This window comes from Solenopsis invicta, chromosome 10 (genome assembly GCF_016802725.1).
Source record: "Solenopsis invicta isolate M01_SB chromosome 10, UNIL_Sinv_3.0, whole genome shotgun sequence".
Classification (NCBI taxonomy): Eukaryota; Metazoa; Arthropoda; class Insecta; order Hymenoptera; family Formicidae; genus Solenopsis; species Solenopsis invicta.
This window is the reverse complement of record NC_052673.1, coordinates 7942381-7961216: the sequence shown is the minus strand read 5'-3', so window position 1 is coordinate 7961216 and position 18836 is coordinate 7942381. Positions and strand designations below refer to the sequence as shown.

Genomic DNA, 18836 nt, shown 5'->3' with positions numbered 1-18836 from the left:
TTGTTAAAACATTAAACTCTGATTTATTAAATTATTATATAGAATAATTTACAAAAAAGTAAAGTTATTTATATGTTAATAAATGTTTAACAAGAAATATAAATTAATTAATCGTTATACATATGTTATCAATCATTACAATATCTTAGTCTAGACTTATTTATTGTATGGATAATATCTGATAACATAAATCTTTGTAAGACCTTACAATCAATTCAAATCAAATCAGATCAAAACCGTTTCGTAAGAGATAAAGCAACAACCTGAATATAAATCAATAAAGATGTTTTTTTTTTAATTCTCATAAAACCTTCAAAGATTTGCAACTAAATTCAAATGTTATTTATACAATAATGTTCTAATTAGTTTAAAAATTATATATTCTAACAGTAATACATAATTTATAAAAAATGAAAACGATCAAATTTTATTTTGCTCCTCTGCTACAATTTGTGAAAGTGCTTGTAATACTAGTGTTTTTAAACGTAATTTCGCATTTACATTGAGATGCTGTGAATCCCGCGATATAGACAAATAGAAAAGATCGTCTGAATTCATGGTGTCGGTTGAAGTTCGTTTTTCCAAGTTTAAAATTGCCTGGTCGACCGCATCTGTATGCGTTTCAAGCAAGTGCCTTTTTACTAAAAAAGAAAAATAAATATTATTAAAATATAATTATTATATATATTTTTATCAAATTTTTGCAATTATGAAATACATAATTTTGATTATAGCAAAGTAATATTAAGCACGTTAATCAAATACTTTTTTTATTATCCGGTAAACCATTTTTATACATAATTATACATAACTGTATATTATGTATATCAAATGTCTATATATATTAAAAGATACATAATTACATATAAAAAGTTTTTACCGTGTAATAACCTATATAATTAAAATATTTAGTATATTAATTATAAGATAGAAACACTACACAAACTATTTTTTTTAATACTTAATTAAATAATTTTAATATGTAATGTATTTTCAAATAAAGAGATACAATAAAGTTTACCTCGTTTTGCAGGTTGGGCCTGATTTTGTTGAGAATAGCTGCCCACTGTATCAGATACAGTTCTCTGAGAACAAGGCGAGACACTATCTCGAAAATATGGTGCACTCAAGGGACGAGGTGAAATGCCCTCAGAAGAACGCAAAATGTTCAGAGAACGAAATGGAGCTCCTACAAAACTAGCGAAGGCACTATTAGGCCAAGAAGAGACACTATTAGGATGGGTACTATTTGGGTGAGGCAAGATGCTATTAGGATGAGGAGAGGCACTGTTTGGGCGAGGCGAGATACTATTAAGCCAAGGTAAGGGACTTTTAGGACGAGGAAAGAGACTTTTAGGATGAAGCAATGGCCTGAACCGGTGTGGTGAACAAAATTCTGTTTGTTCCGTATGCTTGATATTAGTATCCCATATATCGTGTACTGTAAAATAATGTTCAAATGTTAAATGTACACCTAGCGTCATTGATACTGTCTCTCGAAAAATTTTCCAAACCGAAAAGACGCTATTTTTCTACATATTTACAGTTTATGATTAACGATGTAACGACCAATAAGCTCTAATCGTTACATTAATCATAAACTGCAAGTATGCATTGTAGAAAGTGGTGACTTCTCAGTTTGAAAAATTTTCTGAGGGACAGAATCACACTGAGTGTACTACATGAAGAAAATTTCCTCGTCCAAATATGCGTATCAGAATTTCAAACCAGACTTTTGAACAAATCCCGGCTTCGAACTATATTAATTTGCATATAAAGTTAATTGTACAAAAAATTTTTTTCTATGTGTAGAGAATTATTTATTACAAATATTTTTTGCAATTTACCTTGTTCTTGTGTGTCATATGCACTATGCATATCTACTGTAGTTAGAAATGTTTCTGATGGTGTTGGCGGCAACGCAGATAAAGGACATTCAATGCTGAAATTTTCGTAATTTGTCACAGTTCTAATTGAAAAATTATAAAACAAAAATTATTACTTTATGTGAAGTATATTGTTTACAAAAATAAGGAATTGACATTTACAATCATCATTCAAATAATAATAAAAATAATATTATGAATTTCATTATGCTATCAACTAAAATAAAATCATCATAATTATGTTCAAAAAAAGTAAACTTACTTGCTTAATACTTGCTTAAATACAGTGGAACTAGGTTCCACTGTATTTGACAAAAAACTTAGACTTGGCATAAGTGACCATGAAGAAAACGGAACAGCTGCTTGCTCATTTTTTAGTATTAACATATTTTTCTCCTTTATGTACCGATATTGAATATTCCTCCATCGATTTCTCACTAAATCCTCTATAAATTTATCATAATTTTACTATTAACATTGAATAATACAATATAACACAAATATTATTACATTATAAATTTTTTCATATTTAAGAAAATATTTATAATAAGCTTAAATTTTAAAAGTAATTTATTTTATTTTAATAAATACTGATATTGTTTCAAAAAAATATGACTTATAATAGAAACTTTAATTTGTATCCTTAATTAATGATCTTTGATAAGAATCAGAAAGTATATAATTATCTTTCTTATAGAGACGCTATAAATGTATTTTAAACAATACATACCACTCATATTAAGTTCTTGAGCCACTTCACACCATAATTTTTTTTTTACTATAATGTTTTTATATTGTGGATTTTTTAAATCCCATAATTCTGGGCGGCTTCTAACACAATGAATTATTAGTTTATTTAGATCTTCAGAATTACATTCCATAGATGAATTTCTGTTGAATTTCATGGTTTGCTTCACACAACGATGACCTACAAAGTGTCTTTAACAAACATTCAACAGTTTTCACTAAACCTTGAAAATTTCCGATAGTTGCCGACTCCAGCGAACGGCATGCAGCAGTGCAGAAAAATTAAAATATTTCGATCTTTAGTACTATGCCTTTTATCTCTTCGCGCGCGATCGCATGTCGTTGAAGAAAAATTTGTAATACCAACGTCGAGTGAGTTCGACTGTCACTCCATCGACTTAATGAGAAATTTAATTGAGAAATTTGGAAATAAGATCTAGGCCACTATTCATAATCCGTTAATATTTCAGAATGTATTAAATCGTCTTAAGGAGCTTGAATCATTATGTAATGGATTGTAACGTCTTAAGACTGCACTTAAAATGGTTCTAAATATAAACTATGATAAAATTACATTACCAAATTTCTTTCGAATGTTGTACATCTTTTTGGTTAGCAGATGATAATATTCCGCCTGAGACCTGGCCAGTTTGTATATGTAACATTCCATCTTTCTTGCATACGCGATCAAGTTATGCATTCTTTTATCTTTCATAGCTTGTGGATAGCTGATTGTGAGAGTCGGGGCTATTTCTTGAACTCTAAAAAAAATAGAGCAGACATGTTATGTGAGGAGGAGACACGGGTTTCAAAACGAGTATGTGTACTATGTACAATAAAGCTCACTAACAATTTATGAACCAAATGGTTCCTGAGAACTGGAGTGAGAAACATGTGCCATTCCTTTGTCCTTTGTACCAGCGTCGCTGTGACTTGACCAGATTGAAGACCGCCTGGAAGCTGTAGATTCCCTAATTTATTTTCCTCACTCATTATACCAGGTTGTGCAGATTTATTCTGTCCAAACATTGTTTGAATATTAAACGGACTGTTGTATATTGACAGCTGCCGTGAGGAATGTGAGTCCGGTCGTTGATTCCGACTGATTGTCGGCTATCCCAACCAATCCCAACCGTAGTAGGATCGAAATGAAGAGATACGTTCGGAGCGATTACTTGTTGTTCAGCACCGACTATGGATTATATCGGAACAGCTGAAATATAAACGGGCATCCATCGCTTATTGCTTTTCGCGTAAACTTTTATACAAATTATATTTTATATTTTTAATAGGATATTAAATAATAATATTTTGAAATATTAATTAACAATAACATAACTAAGGTTCAGTTTGAAATATTCAAATAAGTTACAAGGTCTGATATGTTACATGGTCTGATATTCAATAACATATCAATTGCTAAGAAATGTCATAAGTGATTCCTTGGGATCCATAGAATCTATGAGACAAACTTAGAGTAAACGGGATTATAGACAGCAATCAGATCATTTAAGTACAATCTCTCTCAATAAGATATATGTCAGGGATAAATAGTTCTGGCAAAATTTTCTGGTCTGAGAAAATGAGAAGTGCTATCTTTAAAATAAGAAGTCTGGATTCCAACCTGAATTGAAATTTTTGATATGATAAGATCGCTTTATATGCCATCCGATTAAAACACTGAGAAAAATTGTCAGTAAAAAGTCAAAATGTATGTTTATACAATAGTTTTAGCAACACGAATGTAAATAGTTCTTATTATTGTTATTACATATTTGACACCAACAACCGTCACAGTTCTTTAGCCTATGTACTTATTTGAATATTTTAAAATATATTTTTTCATATATATAAATTTTATATGGTGTTTTAAAAAAAATGTAAGCATCATGAGCCCTGGACTTGAATTTGATTGATTATTTGGTTGAATTGCAGGTGCTGCTGTATAATGAAAAAAACATATAATGTAAATATGTAGATGAAAAGGAGTAAAATGACGAGTTGTTGATTTTTCCAAGTTAGTAACAAATGACGAACCGTTGCTTAATTTATTAGAGATGATAATGAATAATCTGTGGTAGTTTGATTTTAATTTGCCCATAAGAGTAGATAATAAGAAATGTGTTTTGGAAGCACCTGTATGTAATTTTTTGATGTTTGTTTATAAGGAATGACATAATAATTACACTGGGCGGCGTGGTTTTGTTATTTGAATATAATTTATCGTTTCGTATGTATTTTTGCGCTCTGAACACGAATCCTGCAAGCAAATTGCAAATATCAAATATAATAGAGGAGAAGAGGGTAATATGGCACCCATTTTCATTTTATTAAATCATTTTGTTTATAATTAATATTTTCTATTGAAACTTGAACGATTACATTTGTCAAAGTGTTGTTTGACAGATTCTAGGCTCAAAATAATGAGATATTTATTATTTAGGACGTAATTTATAAAAATCTAATGCTCTGCATAATCGGTGGCAGAAAAAAATGGTTGTAATATGGCTATTTATAAGAATAATTTAAAAAAGTTAGTTTAGTTTAGAAGAAACACAGTATCTTGTTACAAAATTATGTATTTTTAATTTTCCATTGTTTAGAATTTTCCTAATACAGAATTTTCTTGCGTTCAATAACTTTAAAAATATCATTAGAAATTTAGTTAGAAATATCATTTTATCCCTGTTTAACATTAAACAACAAGTATAAAATAATGTTTTTAATGTTTCTAAACACCGTTCTCTAGAATGACGATCGATTTATCGAAGAAATATTTCAATATAAAAATTTCGCTTAAAAGGCCATATTAATGAAATTCCATGTTATTGTTTTAACTTTGTATAACTCAAAATGTGTGTAGCTGAATAAAAAGGTAAATAATAAAAAAAAAACACTCAAGTGTATGTACATTCGTGTGATAATACTCTTAAGTTTAAGAATAATGAGAAAGTATGAGTAATTAAAGGTTAAAGGTGAACCTTGAAAAAGTTTAAAAGCGCTCAAAAGTAAAAATGCCTTATAACAATTGTCACTTATTATGTATTGTCATATTAACATTACTAAAAAACGGCGGGCTACTAAATGAATAATTCCGTAAGCAATTGTTAGAATACGTCATCTAATAACGGAGATAATAGGGGTAACCATATTGTCGACAGTAGCCATAATACCCTCTTCTCCTCTATCATAATTGTAAATCTCGATGTCAAATGATTGATATTTATCCGTGGAAGGTCGAATACGTTTAGTTTTGACAGAAGCAGTGTTTCAACTACAAGTCAACACAATGTGTAACACCATGGCTGCGTTCAGCAGCTCAACAGTTGAGTGAGCGCTCACTGTTATTGGTGTATTCTTCTAAATCTGAAAGTCTGGATGATCTAGAAGAATATCTCAACATATTGAGTCTGCTGAACGCAGCCAATGTATGACTGCGTTTCATTGCTGCAAAGCATCCTTTAAGGATTTATATCTCGCTTCGTGGGACAAAGCAATAATTATGTCTGCCAGATTCTTTTGTTTCGTGCAAAAAACGTGTCGATTGAACCTAATTTCATCAAAATTGGCGGTGAAGTACTATATAATTACCTATATCTCAATGAGCTGAACACCACGTTACTGAACATAGCCAATATGTATTTAAATGCCATTTCATGCAGCGCAGATTCACTGGCAAAGCCCCCCCCACTCCACTGACAACGTCGCTAAAGCTCTCTTCGGAGCGAAATCTACTGGCGAAGCTCCCCACTACTACCCACTCCCACCACGTCGCGAAAGAGCGTCGTTGAACAAATTTTGATAGTTCGAAGAAAAACTTCAGTCCATTTCGTAATCTTGAAGATGGGAACTAATAAAGTGAAGTGAAAGATCGCAGAATTAAATTGCAAAATTCATAAAAATAAAAACTGCAAGATGGACATTTATTAATATTAGAATATTTTCCTAATATTTTACGGATAATGAAATAAATTACCATGCGAATATTATATAAAAACGAACACATAATTTTTTCATAATATTACAATATTAGATATACAGGGTGCGAGAAAAGTTCCGGGACGGCGAAATATCTCGAAAACTAAGCATTTTAGGAAAAAGTGTTTCAGACAAAAGTTGTAGGGTTTAAAAAGATCTATTTACTGATCTTATCAGTTTGACCTTGGATGGCGTCGCCAAGGTCAGATCGAAATTACATTAACTTTTTTAAATGGAACACCTAACTTTTTATTGCATATTCTTGTAGCTTATCTCGAGACCTTTCCAAAACATTACAAGAAAGTTTATTTTCGTTGAGTACTTTCCGAGTTGTGAGGCTTGAAAGTTACAGTGTACTGTAGTGTGGGTTCAGCCAGTTAAGGCAAGAGTGGCGTGTGGGTCCGGCCAGTTAAGGCAAGTGTGGCGTGTGTCCGGCCAGTTAAGGCAAGTGTGGCGTGTGTCCGGCCAGTTAAGGCAAGAGTGGCTGGACCCACACTACAGTACACTGTAGCTTTCAAGCCTCACAACTCGGAAAGTACTCACCGAAAATAAACTTTCTTGTAATGTTTTGGAAAGGTCTCGAGATAAGCTACAAGAATATGCAATAAAAAGTTAGGTGTTTCATTTAAAAAAGTTAATGTAATTTCGATCTGACCTTGGCGACGCCATCCAAGGTCAAACTGATAAGATCAGTAAATAGATCTTTTTAAACCCTACAACTTTTGTCTGAAACACTTTTTCCTAAAATGCTTAGTTTTCGAGATATTTCGCCGTCCCGGAACTTTTCTCGCACCTGTATATATATATATATATATATATATATATATATATATATATATCAGTTCTCATTATTAGTGATTCACGATGAATAGTAGCAGTAACAGTTGAATTAATTCTTTTTCTGTGGCGAAGAGAGGTTAGAGTAATTTCAACTTGATTTTTGCATGTATTTGAATTAGTGTTGTGATATCGATAAAGGGATAAAGACTAGAGAATTATCAAAGTTTAATTATATTACATCAAGAAAAATCCGCGCAAGAGTTTGTTTAGGGAGAAAGGCTTTCAAGAAATTTTCTGACAACTTAATAATTGACAGAAAATTTATAAGTTATCTGTAACAAGTCAAAATAAATTTGGCCAGGGGGACGTTTAGGGGAAAGGGCTTTCACGAAATTTTCTGACAACTTAATAATTGACAGAAAATTTATAAGTTATCTGTTAAAATTCAAAATAAAATGTGAATCTTCAGTGAGATTAAACAGCTTCAGTGAATTTTGATGAATTAAGTATTGTTACGAGTTGCTTCCAATTTTGCGTTAGAGGGAGCGTCCCGTATTGGTTTTGCTCCAAAAGGTGAAAGAAAGAAGATAGAAATTTAGGGGGCATTCCGTTTAGGCGTCACCCAAAAGAATGAGAGAAATAAGATAAAGAGTTAGGGAGCGATCCGTTTAGGTACCGCTCGAAAGAATAAGAGGAAGATAAAGAGTTAGAGGGCGGTCCGTATAGGCATCATCCTAAAGAATCTTAACTTCTAAAGTATATTATTTCCTAAGAAAAAATAAAGAGATTCCTTCAAGTAACCAACTCGATTTATTTTTCCTTGGTTCAAGAAAATAAAAAGGGATGTCTACAGTTTATTTTCCAGTTCCCTACTTAATTCTAATGACAGAAGAAGAAAGAGTAGTGTCTCAATCTCTTACAAAACTAGTAGTAATTTCAGATTTGATCGATAAAAATTTCTAAGTTTTTTATACAAAAGAAAAATCGGACAGGGATCCGTTTGCAAGCTAACAAAATTTAATTTCACTGAGCACTTTCACTATTTTGTCACTTGTCACTGAATTTATTTATTTATTTATTATATTGCCCTTTTATTTGATTTCTTTACGTTATTAATTTTGTAATACCGTTTATTCAATTACGAGACATAGGGGGGTACATTTATTTAAATTGCGTATTTTGGTAAAATAAAAAACATCTCAATATAGGTACATATTCACATAACAAGATATATCATTCAAAAATGCATTGCACATAATAAAATAGTTCAATTCAACATAATAAAATATTCAATAAACAGTTCACATAAAACAATTCCATTTATTATCATCAAATTTGTTAAAGCTATCATTACCAATATAACTCAATGTTCGTTAAATTATTCAGGATCTATAGTACTGTTCTGCAATTACTTTATTGTCTTTTCACAAAGATTTAAATCATATATCAAGTAATGTTTCATTGTAATTATCATTTAACTTTATATTTCCGTCACGATTATATATAATCAGATTATCGATGACATTTTGCATATAATCCAAGTTTAATGTCGAATCGTTATATGCGAATCAAGTTACAACAGCTTCCACGTCAATTCAAACAATGCATGCACAAATATATCAATCAGGTAAAATATGTGTGTGTGTGTGTGTGTGTGTGTGGTGCACGCGCGCGCGCGCGCGTGTGTGCGTGCGTGTGTGTGTGTGTGTGTGTGTGCGTGTGCGTGCGTGCGTGTGTGTGTGTGTGTGTGTGTGTGTGTGTGTGTGGGTGTGGGTGGGTGGGTGGATGGGCGTATATATTGTAGTTTTTAAATATTTTGTTGTCCTACTTATATTATAAGAATATAATTTTCATCATTTTCTGTAGAATCTGTCAATGTAAAATTGCAATGGTTGAAAAATCATTTGGATCCGAAAGAAATTGTTATTCATTATTGGGAGTTAACATTTAAAGCACGTCAACAGTTATTAAAGGAAAAATGTGAAATTTACAATTATTATCAATCTTTTTCATGTTTAAAAATTGGTCTATGTGCTACATTGGTGAGTTGATAAAAAAAAAGTTAATTTATCAATAGTAATAACAAATTTTCTTTACAGTTAAAAAAAGATTTTGGAATGATGCGGGAGATTATTAACAGATTATATATAATTATAATATTATTAATTGTATTTATTCTATTTTGTTATAAAATAATAATAAATTTGTACATAGTATGTGTATAACGCTTTAAAAAAAAATTTGATTTCGTTTTCATTAGTTTACATACGCTTTCTTTACATTTTGATGTTCCAATTCACGCTTTAAGCTTGCTTTATGCTTTATTTAAAACAATGTCCACGTTACATGATAAACACTTGATAAATGATTAAAAGAAGTCCATGGTAGGGCGCCTAGCTTATTATAAAAGCTTCAACTCTGTTTTTTCGCAAATCTTTCGACAAGTGCATACCATCACTGATTTAATTGGTGAAATACAAGTAAGTGAATCACTATTTTTATTTTCCTCAAAGAGGAGTAGTACCACAAGCAGCTATATTTTCTTCACGGTTGGTTACGAAACTTCTTGGTTGCTAATGGTTCTACGAAATCTTGATACATCCGGAAGTACAAGATAGACTTAGAAAAGAAATTCTTGGTGCGCTTTACAAAACTGATGCTAAAATCACATATATAATATATGATAAGGTATGCAAACATCGTATAAAAACGTAGTATGAAAAGATAACAATGTACTCTTTAATAAGATTTATTTAAACTTTATAATAAATTACTCGAATATCATACTGTTTTTTATATCTTTATACATTGAAAAAGTTATCCGATTTAAATTTTCATAAATATTTGTACGCTACTTTTGAAAAAATAATTGTAATTTTATAATCCGTTCTCTAGATATTTTTCTCGGTGTGTATATGTTTATTAACTGTCCATCATGTTATTTTTAGGTGTCATCTTCTTCATATTTATACACACATTATCTTCTGCGTACGACTGAGAATTCGTGTTAAAATTAATTTTTGTTACTTTTACAAACAAATTTTTCAACAATTCTTGCATATACTTTAACATTTCTATAAAATATTTGCCTAGTTATAGCATTTAGCCGCCCACCGGAACCGGCATTCGCCATTACTTCAGAAGAATATAAAAATGACTTAAAGAATAATACTTTTCTATCTTAAAGATGATATTCCAAAATTAAAAAAAAAACTTCAATTGTCAGCTGTTTAAACAGTTGAGGCATTTAATAATATAAAATTTTGTCATTATTTACTTACATATAATAGGTTTAAAGTAAATTGGAAGTAAATTTATATATTAACGAAACATTTTATTATTTTAGTATAAAATAGTATTATAATACTTAAAACTAATTACAAGAAACATTTACATCTAATCATTGATAACAGTCTTTGTTCATTTTTCTTAAAAAAAGTTCGAGATATAATTATAAATATTATTTATAATTATACCTCAAACTTTTTTTTAAGTGAAGTCGTAAGTCATCTCTTATGATAAAAGGTGTATACAACCATTAATGAACACCCTGTATTTAATTAATAATCGTCTAAGGTATTTTGTTTACTACCTTACTAAGACGTTTACACATGTACGCTAAGACATACGTATAAAATCTGGAATGTGTCTGTAAGTTATATCGTTATTTTCTGTTTTCAGGTATGAAATTTGCCTTCTTGCAAATAAAGGTGGAACTTGCAAAATGTTGTTAAAATATAAATTCAAACCACATCCAAAAACTTCAATCCCGTTAACGTTAGATAAAAAGTCAGTTTTAATAGTTACGGCAAAAGGCGGAATACATCTAACCATTGAGCAACGATAACGGTCTTTGTTCATTGTTCCTAAAAAAAAGTTTGAGATATAATTATAAATAATATTTATAATCGATTGTCATTGTAAAAAGCACTGTTCAGAAACATTAGAGACATCAATTTATGTTTATTGTTTAATGATAAACAGAGATAAAATGATATTTCAAATGAATTTTCTAATGGTATTTCTGAAATTTCTGAACGTAGGAAAATTCAAAATCAGGAAAATTCTAAACAATAAAAAATAAAAAATATATAATTTTGTAACAAGGTATTGTATTTCTTTTAAACTGAACTAATTTTTTAAAATTATTTTTATGGATAGTTATATTACAATTACGTTTTTTCTTTCACCGATTATGCTGTGCATTAGATTTTTATAAATCACGTTCTAAATAATAAATATTTCACTTTGAATTTGTCAAATCTGTCAAATGACACTCTGACGAATGTAATCGTTCAAGTTTCAATAGAAAATATTAATTATAAACAATCTTATTCAATAAAATGCAAATGGATGTGCCTTATTACCTTTTTCTCCTCTATTTAAAAAGACGCGCATTAATAAAAGATTTGTCGACAGGTGAAGTCTTCCAGAATGCATACTTAAAATATAAAGCTTGTGGCATTTTTGGAATATACACATTTTTCAAACCAACTGTGATCATTACTGATTACCATATATTATTCAAACAGCGCTAACAACAGAGTTTAAGTGTTTCCAAAATCGCGGAGTGTTCTGCGATGAAAAAGTCGATCCTATGTCGACGCACATATTTTCAATGAATGGCCAAAAATGGCGTAATTTACGATCGAAATTAAATCCATATTGTAATTTAGGAAAAATAAAACAATCTTTTATGATTATAAAGAAATGCAGCGAAGAACTTAAAAAAAATTTAGAGGGCAAAGCTCAAATAAAAGATTGCATAGATATTAAAGATATGTTCGAAAGGTACTTTTTTTATTCTTAAGATTTTTTATTCTTAATAATATACGAGCATTAATTAAAATAATGTGAAAAACGAGGTATACAATGGATATTATAATGGCCACAGCATTCGGCATTCAATCAAATTGTATAAAACAACAAAATAATGAATTTAAGTATTGGGGAAAACAAGTCTTCGGAGAGGAAAGCATTTGGAAAGCTCTCTTCATGTTTACACCTAATGTAATGAAATTTTTTTCCGTACCCTTTACGGACAAAAAGACGAGTAAATTTTTTATGGAATTATTTCAAGAAAATGTGAATTACCGACAAAATAATAATATTATCAGACAGGATTTCATGAATGTGCTTATACAATTGATGGAGAAGGGATATATTAACAACGAAAAAGACATTATCGGCGATTTATGTAAGTATTTCAATCACGTAATATTACTTTAAAATAAATCGCTTTTTTGCTTTAAGAAAAAAACTCTTAAGTTTATGTTAAGTTAAAATATAAATTTAAACCACTAATTATAAACCAATAATTATAAATATAAATTTATAATTATCTCAAACTTTTTTTTAGGAAAAATGAACAAAGACCGTTATCGTTGCTCAATAGTTAGATGTATTCCGCCTTTTGCCGTAACTATTAAAACTGACTTTTTATCTAACGTTAACGGGATTGAAGTTTTTGGATATGGTTTGAATTTATATTTTAACAACAGTTTTGCAAGTCCCACTTTTATTTGTCTTAGCGTACATGTGTAAACGTCTTAGGTATAAAATACCTTAGACCATTATTAATTAAATACAGGGTGTTCATTAATGGTTGTACACACCTTTTACCATAAGAAATGACTTACGACTTCACTTCACATAAATTAGTAAGTCATAGTTAAGGCGCGCTCTTATGGTAAAAGGTGTAACCATTAATGAACACCCTGTATGTCTGTAAAAAAGTTTCTGTAATAATTAAGTTGTATGTTTAAAAAAATTTTTAATAGAAAATATGTACAAGTTAAATAAGATTGTTCTCACCCATGCACATCCGTGGTCCTTCACCAAATGGTAAATATGCAAACGAGTGCCTTGTTGCTTTATTGGCTTCAGTGAATCGTTCCGCATCAAATTTATCCGGATCCGGATATATAGTTGGATCGCGGTGCAATCCAAGCACCGGTATAATGACTATAGTTTCTTTTGAAATGTGGATATCTGTATCTGAGAGATCCATATCTCTAGCGCACTTCCGAAATAAAATGGATAGTGGGGGATATTTTCTTAAAGTTTCTGCAATAAGTAAAAGCATATAAAGATATTATACATGTGCATGTGTATGCATATACGTTATATGTGCTTTATGAATTTATTACACTCTTTCTAATATATTTATTATTTTGATTGTATCGAACACACAGATACCTGTTCGATACAATCAAAATAATAAATATAGTAGAAAGAGTATAATATATAAAGCACATATAATATATACGCACAAATATATCTTTCGTATGAAAATTCATATAAACGAGTAATTGTTTTCAGATCAATATAATTACCATTTATTACGTTTTGAAAATATTTCATTTCATTTGCAGCCTCGTACGATATCTCATCATGTTTTTTTAATAATTCATCAATTTCTGTGCGAACTTTATCCTGTATATCAAGATTGCACGCTAATTCAAACAATACGAAGCTGTTGTGGCTGACGTTTCGTAGCCAGCCAAAAAGAAATCGAAAGCTTGTGTAGCCGCTTCAGCTATGGTTAGTTTATTTACGTCTGCTGTAAACAAATAAAACGGTTTTTCAACAATTTTTTTATTTTAATGTTACATGGATTATTTTAATGTTGCATGATTGAAATACTTACATAAATCGCCGATAACGTCTTTTTCGTTGTTAACATATCCCTTCTCCATCAATTGTATAAGCATATTCATGAAATCCTGTCTGATAATATTATTATTTTGTCGGTAATTCACATTTTCTTGAAATAATTCCATAAAAAATTTACTCGTCTTTCTGTCCGTAAAGGGTACGGAAAAAAATTTCATTACATTAGGTGTAAACATGAAGAGAGCTTTCCAAATGCTTTCCTCTCCGAAGACTTGTTTTCCTCAATACTTAAATTCATTATTTTGTTGTTTTATATAATTTGATTGAATGCCGAATGCTGTGGCCATTATAATATCCATCGTATACCTCATTTTTCACATTATTTTAATTAATGCTCGTATATTATTAAGAATAAAAAGTCTTAAGAATAAAAAAAGTACCTTTCGAACATATCTTTAATATCTATGCAATCTTTTATTTGAGCTTTGCCCTCTAAATTTTTTTGAAGTTCTTCGCTGCATTTCTTTATAATCATAAAAGATTGTTTTATTTTTCCTAAATTACAATATGGATTTAATTTCGATCGTAAATTACGCCATTTTTGGCCACTCATTGAAAATAAGTGCGTCGACATAGGATCGACTTTTTCATCGCAGAACACTCCGCGATCTTGAAAACACTTAAACTCTGTTGTTAGCGCTGTTTGAATAATATATGGTAATCAGTAATGATCAGAGTTGGTTTGAAAAATGTGTACATCCCAAAAATGCCACAAGCTTTAGATTTTAAATATGCATTCTGGAAGACTTCACCTGTTGACAAATGCGACTTTCATTAATGCGTGTCTTTTTAAATAGAGGAGAAAAAGGTAATATGGCACACCCATTTGCATTTTATTGAATAAGATTGTTTATAATTAATATTTTCTATTGAAACTTGAACGATTACATTCGTCAGAGTGTCGTTTGACAGATTTGACAGATTCAAAGTGAAATATTTATTATTTAGAACGTGATTTATAAAAATCTAATGCACAGCGTAATCGGTAAAAGAAAAAACGTGATTGTAATATAACTATCCATAAAAATAATTTTAAAAAATTAGTTCAGTTTAAAAGAAACACAATATCTTGTTACAAAATTATATATTTTTAATTTTTTATTGTTTAGAATTTTCCTGATTTTGAATTTTCCTACGTTCAGAAATTTCAAAAATACCATTAGAAAATTTATTTGAAATATCATTTTATCTCTGTTTATTATTAAACAATAAACATAAATTGATGTCTCTAATGTTTCTGAACAGTGCTTTTTACAATGACAATCGATTTATCAAAGAAATGTTTCGATATAAAAATTTCGCTTAAAAAAATCATCTTAACAAAATTCCATGTTATCGCTTTAACTTTGTATAACTCGAAATATGTACAGCCGAATAAACAGTTAAATATAAAAAAAATATTCGAGCGTATATACGTTCGTGTAATAATACCCTCGAGTTTAAGAATAACGAGGAAATATGTGTAATTAAAGTTTAAAAGTATACCTTAAAAAAGTTTAGAAGTGCTCAAAAGTAAAAATGCCTTATAACAATTGTCAGTTATTACGTATTGGCATATTAGCATCATTAAAAAAAGATGAGCTACTAAACAAATAACTCCATAAGCAATTGTTAGAATACGTCACTTGATAACCTGAGATAATAGAGATAGCCGTATTGTCGATAGTGGCCATAATATTCTTTTCTCCTCTATTAAAGATTTAATAACGTAGCGATAACTATTAAATCATCGATCTGATAAAAATTGGTGTATATTTTGTATACTCATAAAATGTAAGAGTAATTAATGTAAAAAATTTTATGTATGCATAATCCTTACTTATTTTTATACATCTTTATACAAAAAATTTATGGATTTTATCTAGACTTCAACCAATTTTCAAAAAAATGTTAATTTAAATTAATTGAAATAATTGAAATATATTCTTCAATTTATATAATTATGAGAAACATTTTAATAGCTACATGGTGACTTTATTCTATCGTAAAACTAATAATAGATAAGAAAAATAAAACTAATATAGATAACAAGAGATCAGTCAAAGATTGTAGCTATTGTCTAACGTCATTGACTACGTAATAGAGATTTTTTATTATTATAAAGATACTCACCGATTGATAAATTTCCTTTCAAAAGAGATATTAAATCATTTACAGGTGCAACGGGTTTTTTATCAGAAGTTTCCCCTTTTGTCCATAAGTTAAAGCGCACATACTTGTAAAGAATGTACAAAACATATAAAACGTAACTAAAGTCCCAATTAATTTACTTAACATGTCGGATGGATATCTTTATCTAAAACATATCAATTAATGGTTGTTTTCGTAAAATTTTATAATTAAGAACAAAATGTAGTATTATCTTATAATATAACCCATAGAAACATAAAAATACATTATTTTATAACAATATATTTTATTTTTTAAACAAAATAATCTTTTAAATTTATTTTTGTGGATTACTACTTCTCTTCTTCGACTTATTATTCAATGTCATTAAATTTTTATAAATTACATCCTAAGTAATAAATATTTTATAACTGTTGTTGCTAGTAAGCTTTATACGAGGAGGAATTCACAACCCAAAATTTTGTACACCAATGCCGATTTTTGGCATTGCTGTAAAACACTGCCGACATTTTTGTACACTGCCGACAATGCTTATTGTTAGTCAATGCCTACAATGCCGTCAATCCTATATTAAAATTAAGGCAATGCCATGCAATTATGAACACTACCGCGTGCCCATTATCATACGCCAATGCCTGCCCAAGAATTCTAAAGCTTTCCCGAAGTATTCAAAAATTTTTGTGCTCAACCCCATGATCGAAAAACCGACTCTGAAGTGAGCTCACCACTCCCCAACCACTGACGACAATGCCGTCAATATTATAGGTCACTGCTTACTTTTTTCGGCAGTCCACTGCCGAAATTTTGTACACCAATGCCGGCTGTGAATTTCCCCTCGGCTTTATATAAAAGAAACTCACAAAGCTTGCAACATTTGTAATACAAATAGCTCACATTTATCTCCCTTACATAACTTTATATACTAAATTTATACACATTATGTTACATATTAAATTCAATTACATTATTTAAAAGCTACATTGCAGGCTTTCACAAGCTAGATTAAAATTAAAAAAAAATTAATATCCAACATATTTTTCAAAATTACATATATATCTATAAAATAAATCTCAGCTATCCGCTGATATTTAGCTTTTATAAAAAGCGAGAAACATAGGTATTTTGTAAGCGGAGCGGAGATCCGCAGTGTACCCCGCAAAGAGAATAAAGCACTACTACTACTACTACTACTACCACTACTACTATTACTACTACTACTACTACTACTAAGTATTTTAAATCCAAAATAAATTAAAATATATTTAACTTTAAAATATATTATAAATTTAAAATATTTCCCATATATTATTTACATAGTATTAATTATATTGATAAAATTACAAACGTTATATTTCAAAACGTTTTCAGTAATTTTTTGAAGTTACTTTGAATTTAAAGTACTTACCTTCAAATTTATTATTGCCGTGCCTTTAAAGGTTGTGGACAAGTGTTACTACACAATAATGCTTGCTATAGACTATAACAAGATGCGTTTTGCGCACTTTTATACGCAGATTTAAAGAATGGAAGAGGAAAACGATAAATTTATCTATTTATTATCTTTCTGATTTGGTTTGATACTTTATTTAAAATTACTTCTTAAAGGCAAAAGATGTAAACAACTATTAATAAACACTCTATATCAGTTAAACGATAACGATAAGACCCGGTGCGCCATAATAAAATGCATAAACAACAGCTCAAGCTCGTAAAATTATTGATCGTCTTGCGTAACAAATCAATAAATCAGCGACACCGTTTTACCGATTTATTCCTATAAACGCCAGAACTCTTTCTAGAACTCATCTAGAACTATATAGATCTTTTAAAATGTTACAAAAATTGGGTCTGGAAAATTACAAAGAACAAACTGAGACGCAGCGTGAACAAACTGAGACGCAGCGTCTCACTTTGTCCTATGCGTTTTTTTCGCTTTAAAGGCCAGAACTATTTGTTTTATCTATCAGGAACTGTAGAACTATTGAAAATAAACCCAGAACTATCAATGTTTAGTGCGTTTCCACCAAATGATATGCCAGCTTTACACACATTCTTATTATGGTTCTGAAATTTTTGATAATATCGTCATCCTCTTGAAATCAATTTTTAATAATTATAAAATGTAAAATAAATTTATTTTTAAACTAATTAAGATATTGTCACAAAAATTGAACTACAGGGTTATTTCGTGATTTTAATAAAGTTGATGTTGTTTTCAACTCTTAATCTTGACATGGGGGTAATCTCATATAGGGTGTCCAATAAGTAAGGTATATAAGGTATATTTAGTATTTACATTTAAAATTTGTAACTTCTGAAATATTTATCGAAAAAATTTGAAACCTAGGGGAATGTTATTAACTATCTAAGGGGTAATTTTCCTTATAGGGGTGGTTTCAATCCGAAGGGGTAATTTTGAAAAAAAATTATTTCAAGATCGGGAGTATGTCTATTGGCCTTGGTGATTTCTTACGGAGTGCATTTTTAGTTACAAGGGTGGTTGCGGGGTGAGTTTTTCAAAAACTCATAGCTCCGAAACGGTTAGAGATTAAGAGTTCAAACAAATTGCTAAAATTGTTTTTAGGGAAGGCGCTTCTAATGTATATCTTGGATTTTTAATAATTTATTTATTTAAACAAT

At 29.8% G+C, this 18836-nt stretch overlaps 2 protein-coding genes and 1 pseudogene across 11 annotated transcripts in view; 1 reads left to right on the top strand and 2 right to left on the bottom strand.

The window, feature by feature from the left end:
* LOC105202473 (THAP domain-containing protein 2) overlaps nt 1-18836 on the top strand; it is a 31693-nt gene that overhangs the window by 9651 nt on the left and 3206 nt on the right. For both annotated transcript variants that reach the window (XR_005575658.1, XR_005575657.1), the window contains exon 7: nt 1034-1321. The gene's annotated coding sequence lies outside the window, so the exon portion shown is untranslated. The remainder of the gene's footprint in view (nt 1-1033; nt 1322-18836) is intronic.
* LOC105202458 lies at nt 4-6341 on the bottom strand. Of its 9 annotated transcripts, none has more exons than XM_039454142.1 (9): nt 6225-6341; nt 3683-3846; nt 3484-3593; nt 3213-3394; nt 2617-2814; nt 2149-2332; nt 1848-1969; nt 1022-1441; nt 4-641 (listed from the first exon to the last, which is right to left on the bottom strand). In XM_039454142.1, exons 3-9 carry the CDS (start codon nt 3525-3527, stop codon nt 421-423), a joined length of 1371 nt encoding a protein of 456 aa, XP_039310076.1. In that variant the 5' UTR covers nt 3528-3593; nt 3683-3846; nt 6225-6341; the 3' UTR covers nt 4-420. The 9 variants fall into 9 exon arrangements, with proteins under 9 accessions (XP_039310076.1, XP_039310074.1, XP_039310073.1 ...); XM_039454140.1 differs by lacking the exon at nt 6225-6341 and adding exons at nt 4770-4893; nt 5807-6188 and having other exon boundaries at nt 3484-3846; XM_039454139.1 differs by lacking the exon at nt 6225-6341 and adding exons at nt 4820-4893; nt 5807-6188 and having other exon boundaries at nt 3484-3846.
* Nucleotides 11534-17799, bottom strand: LOC105206373 (annotated as a pseudogene).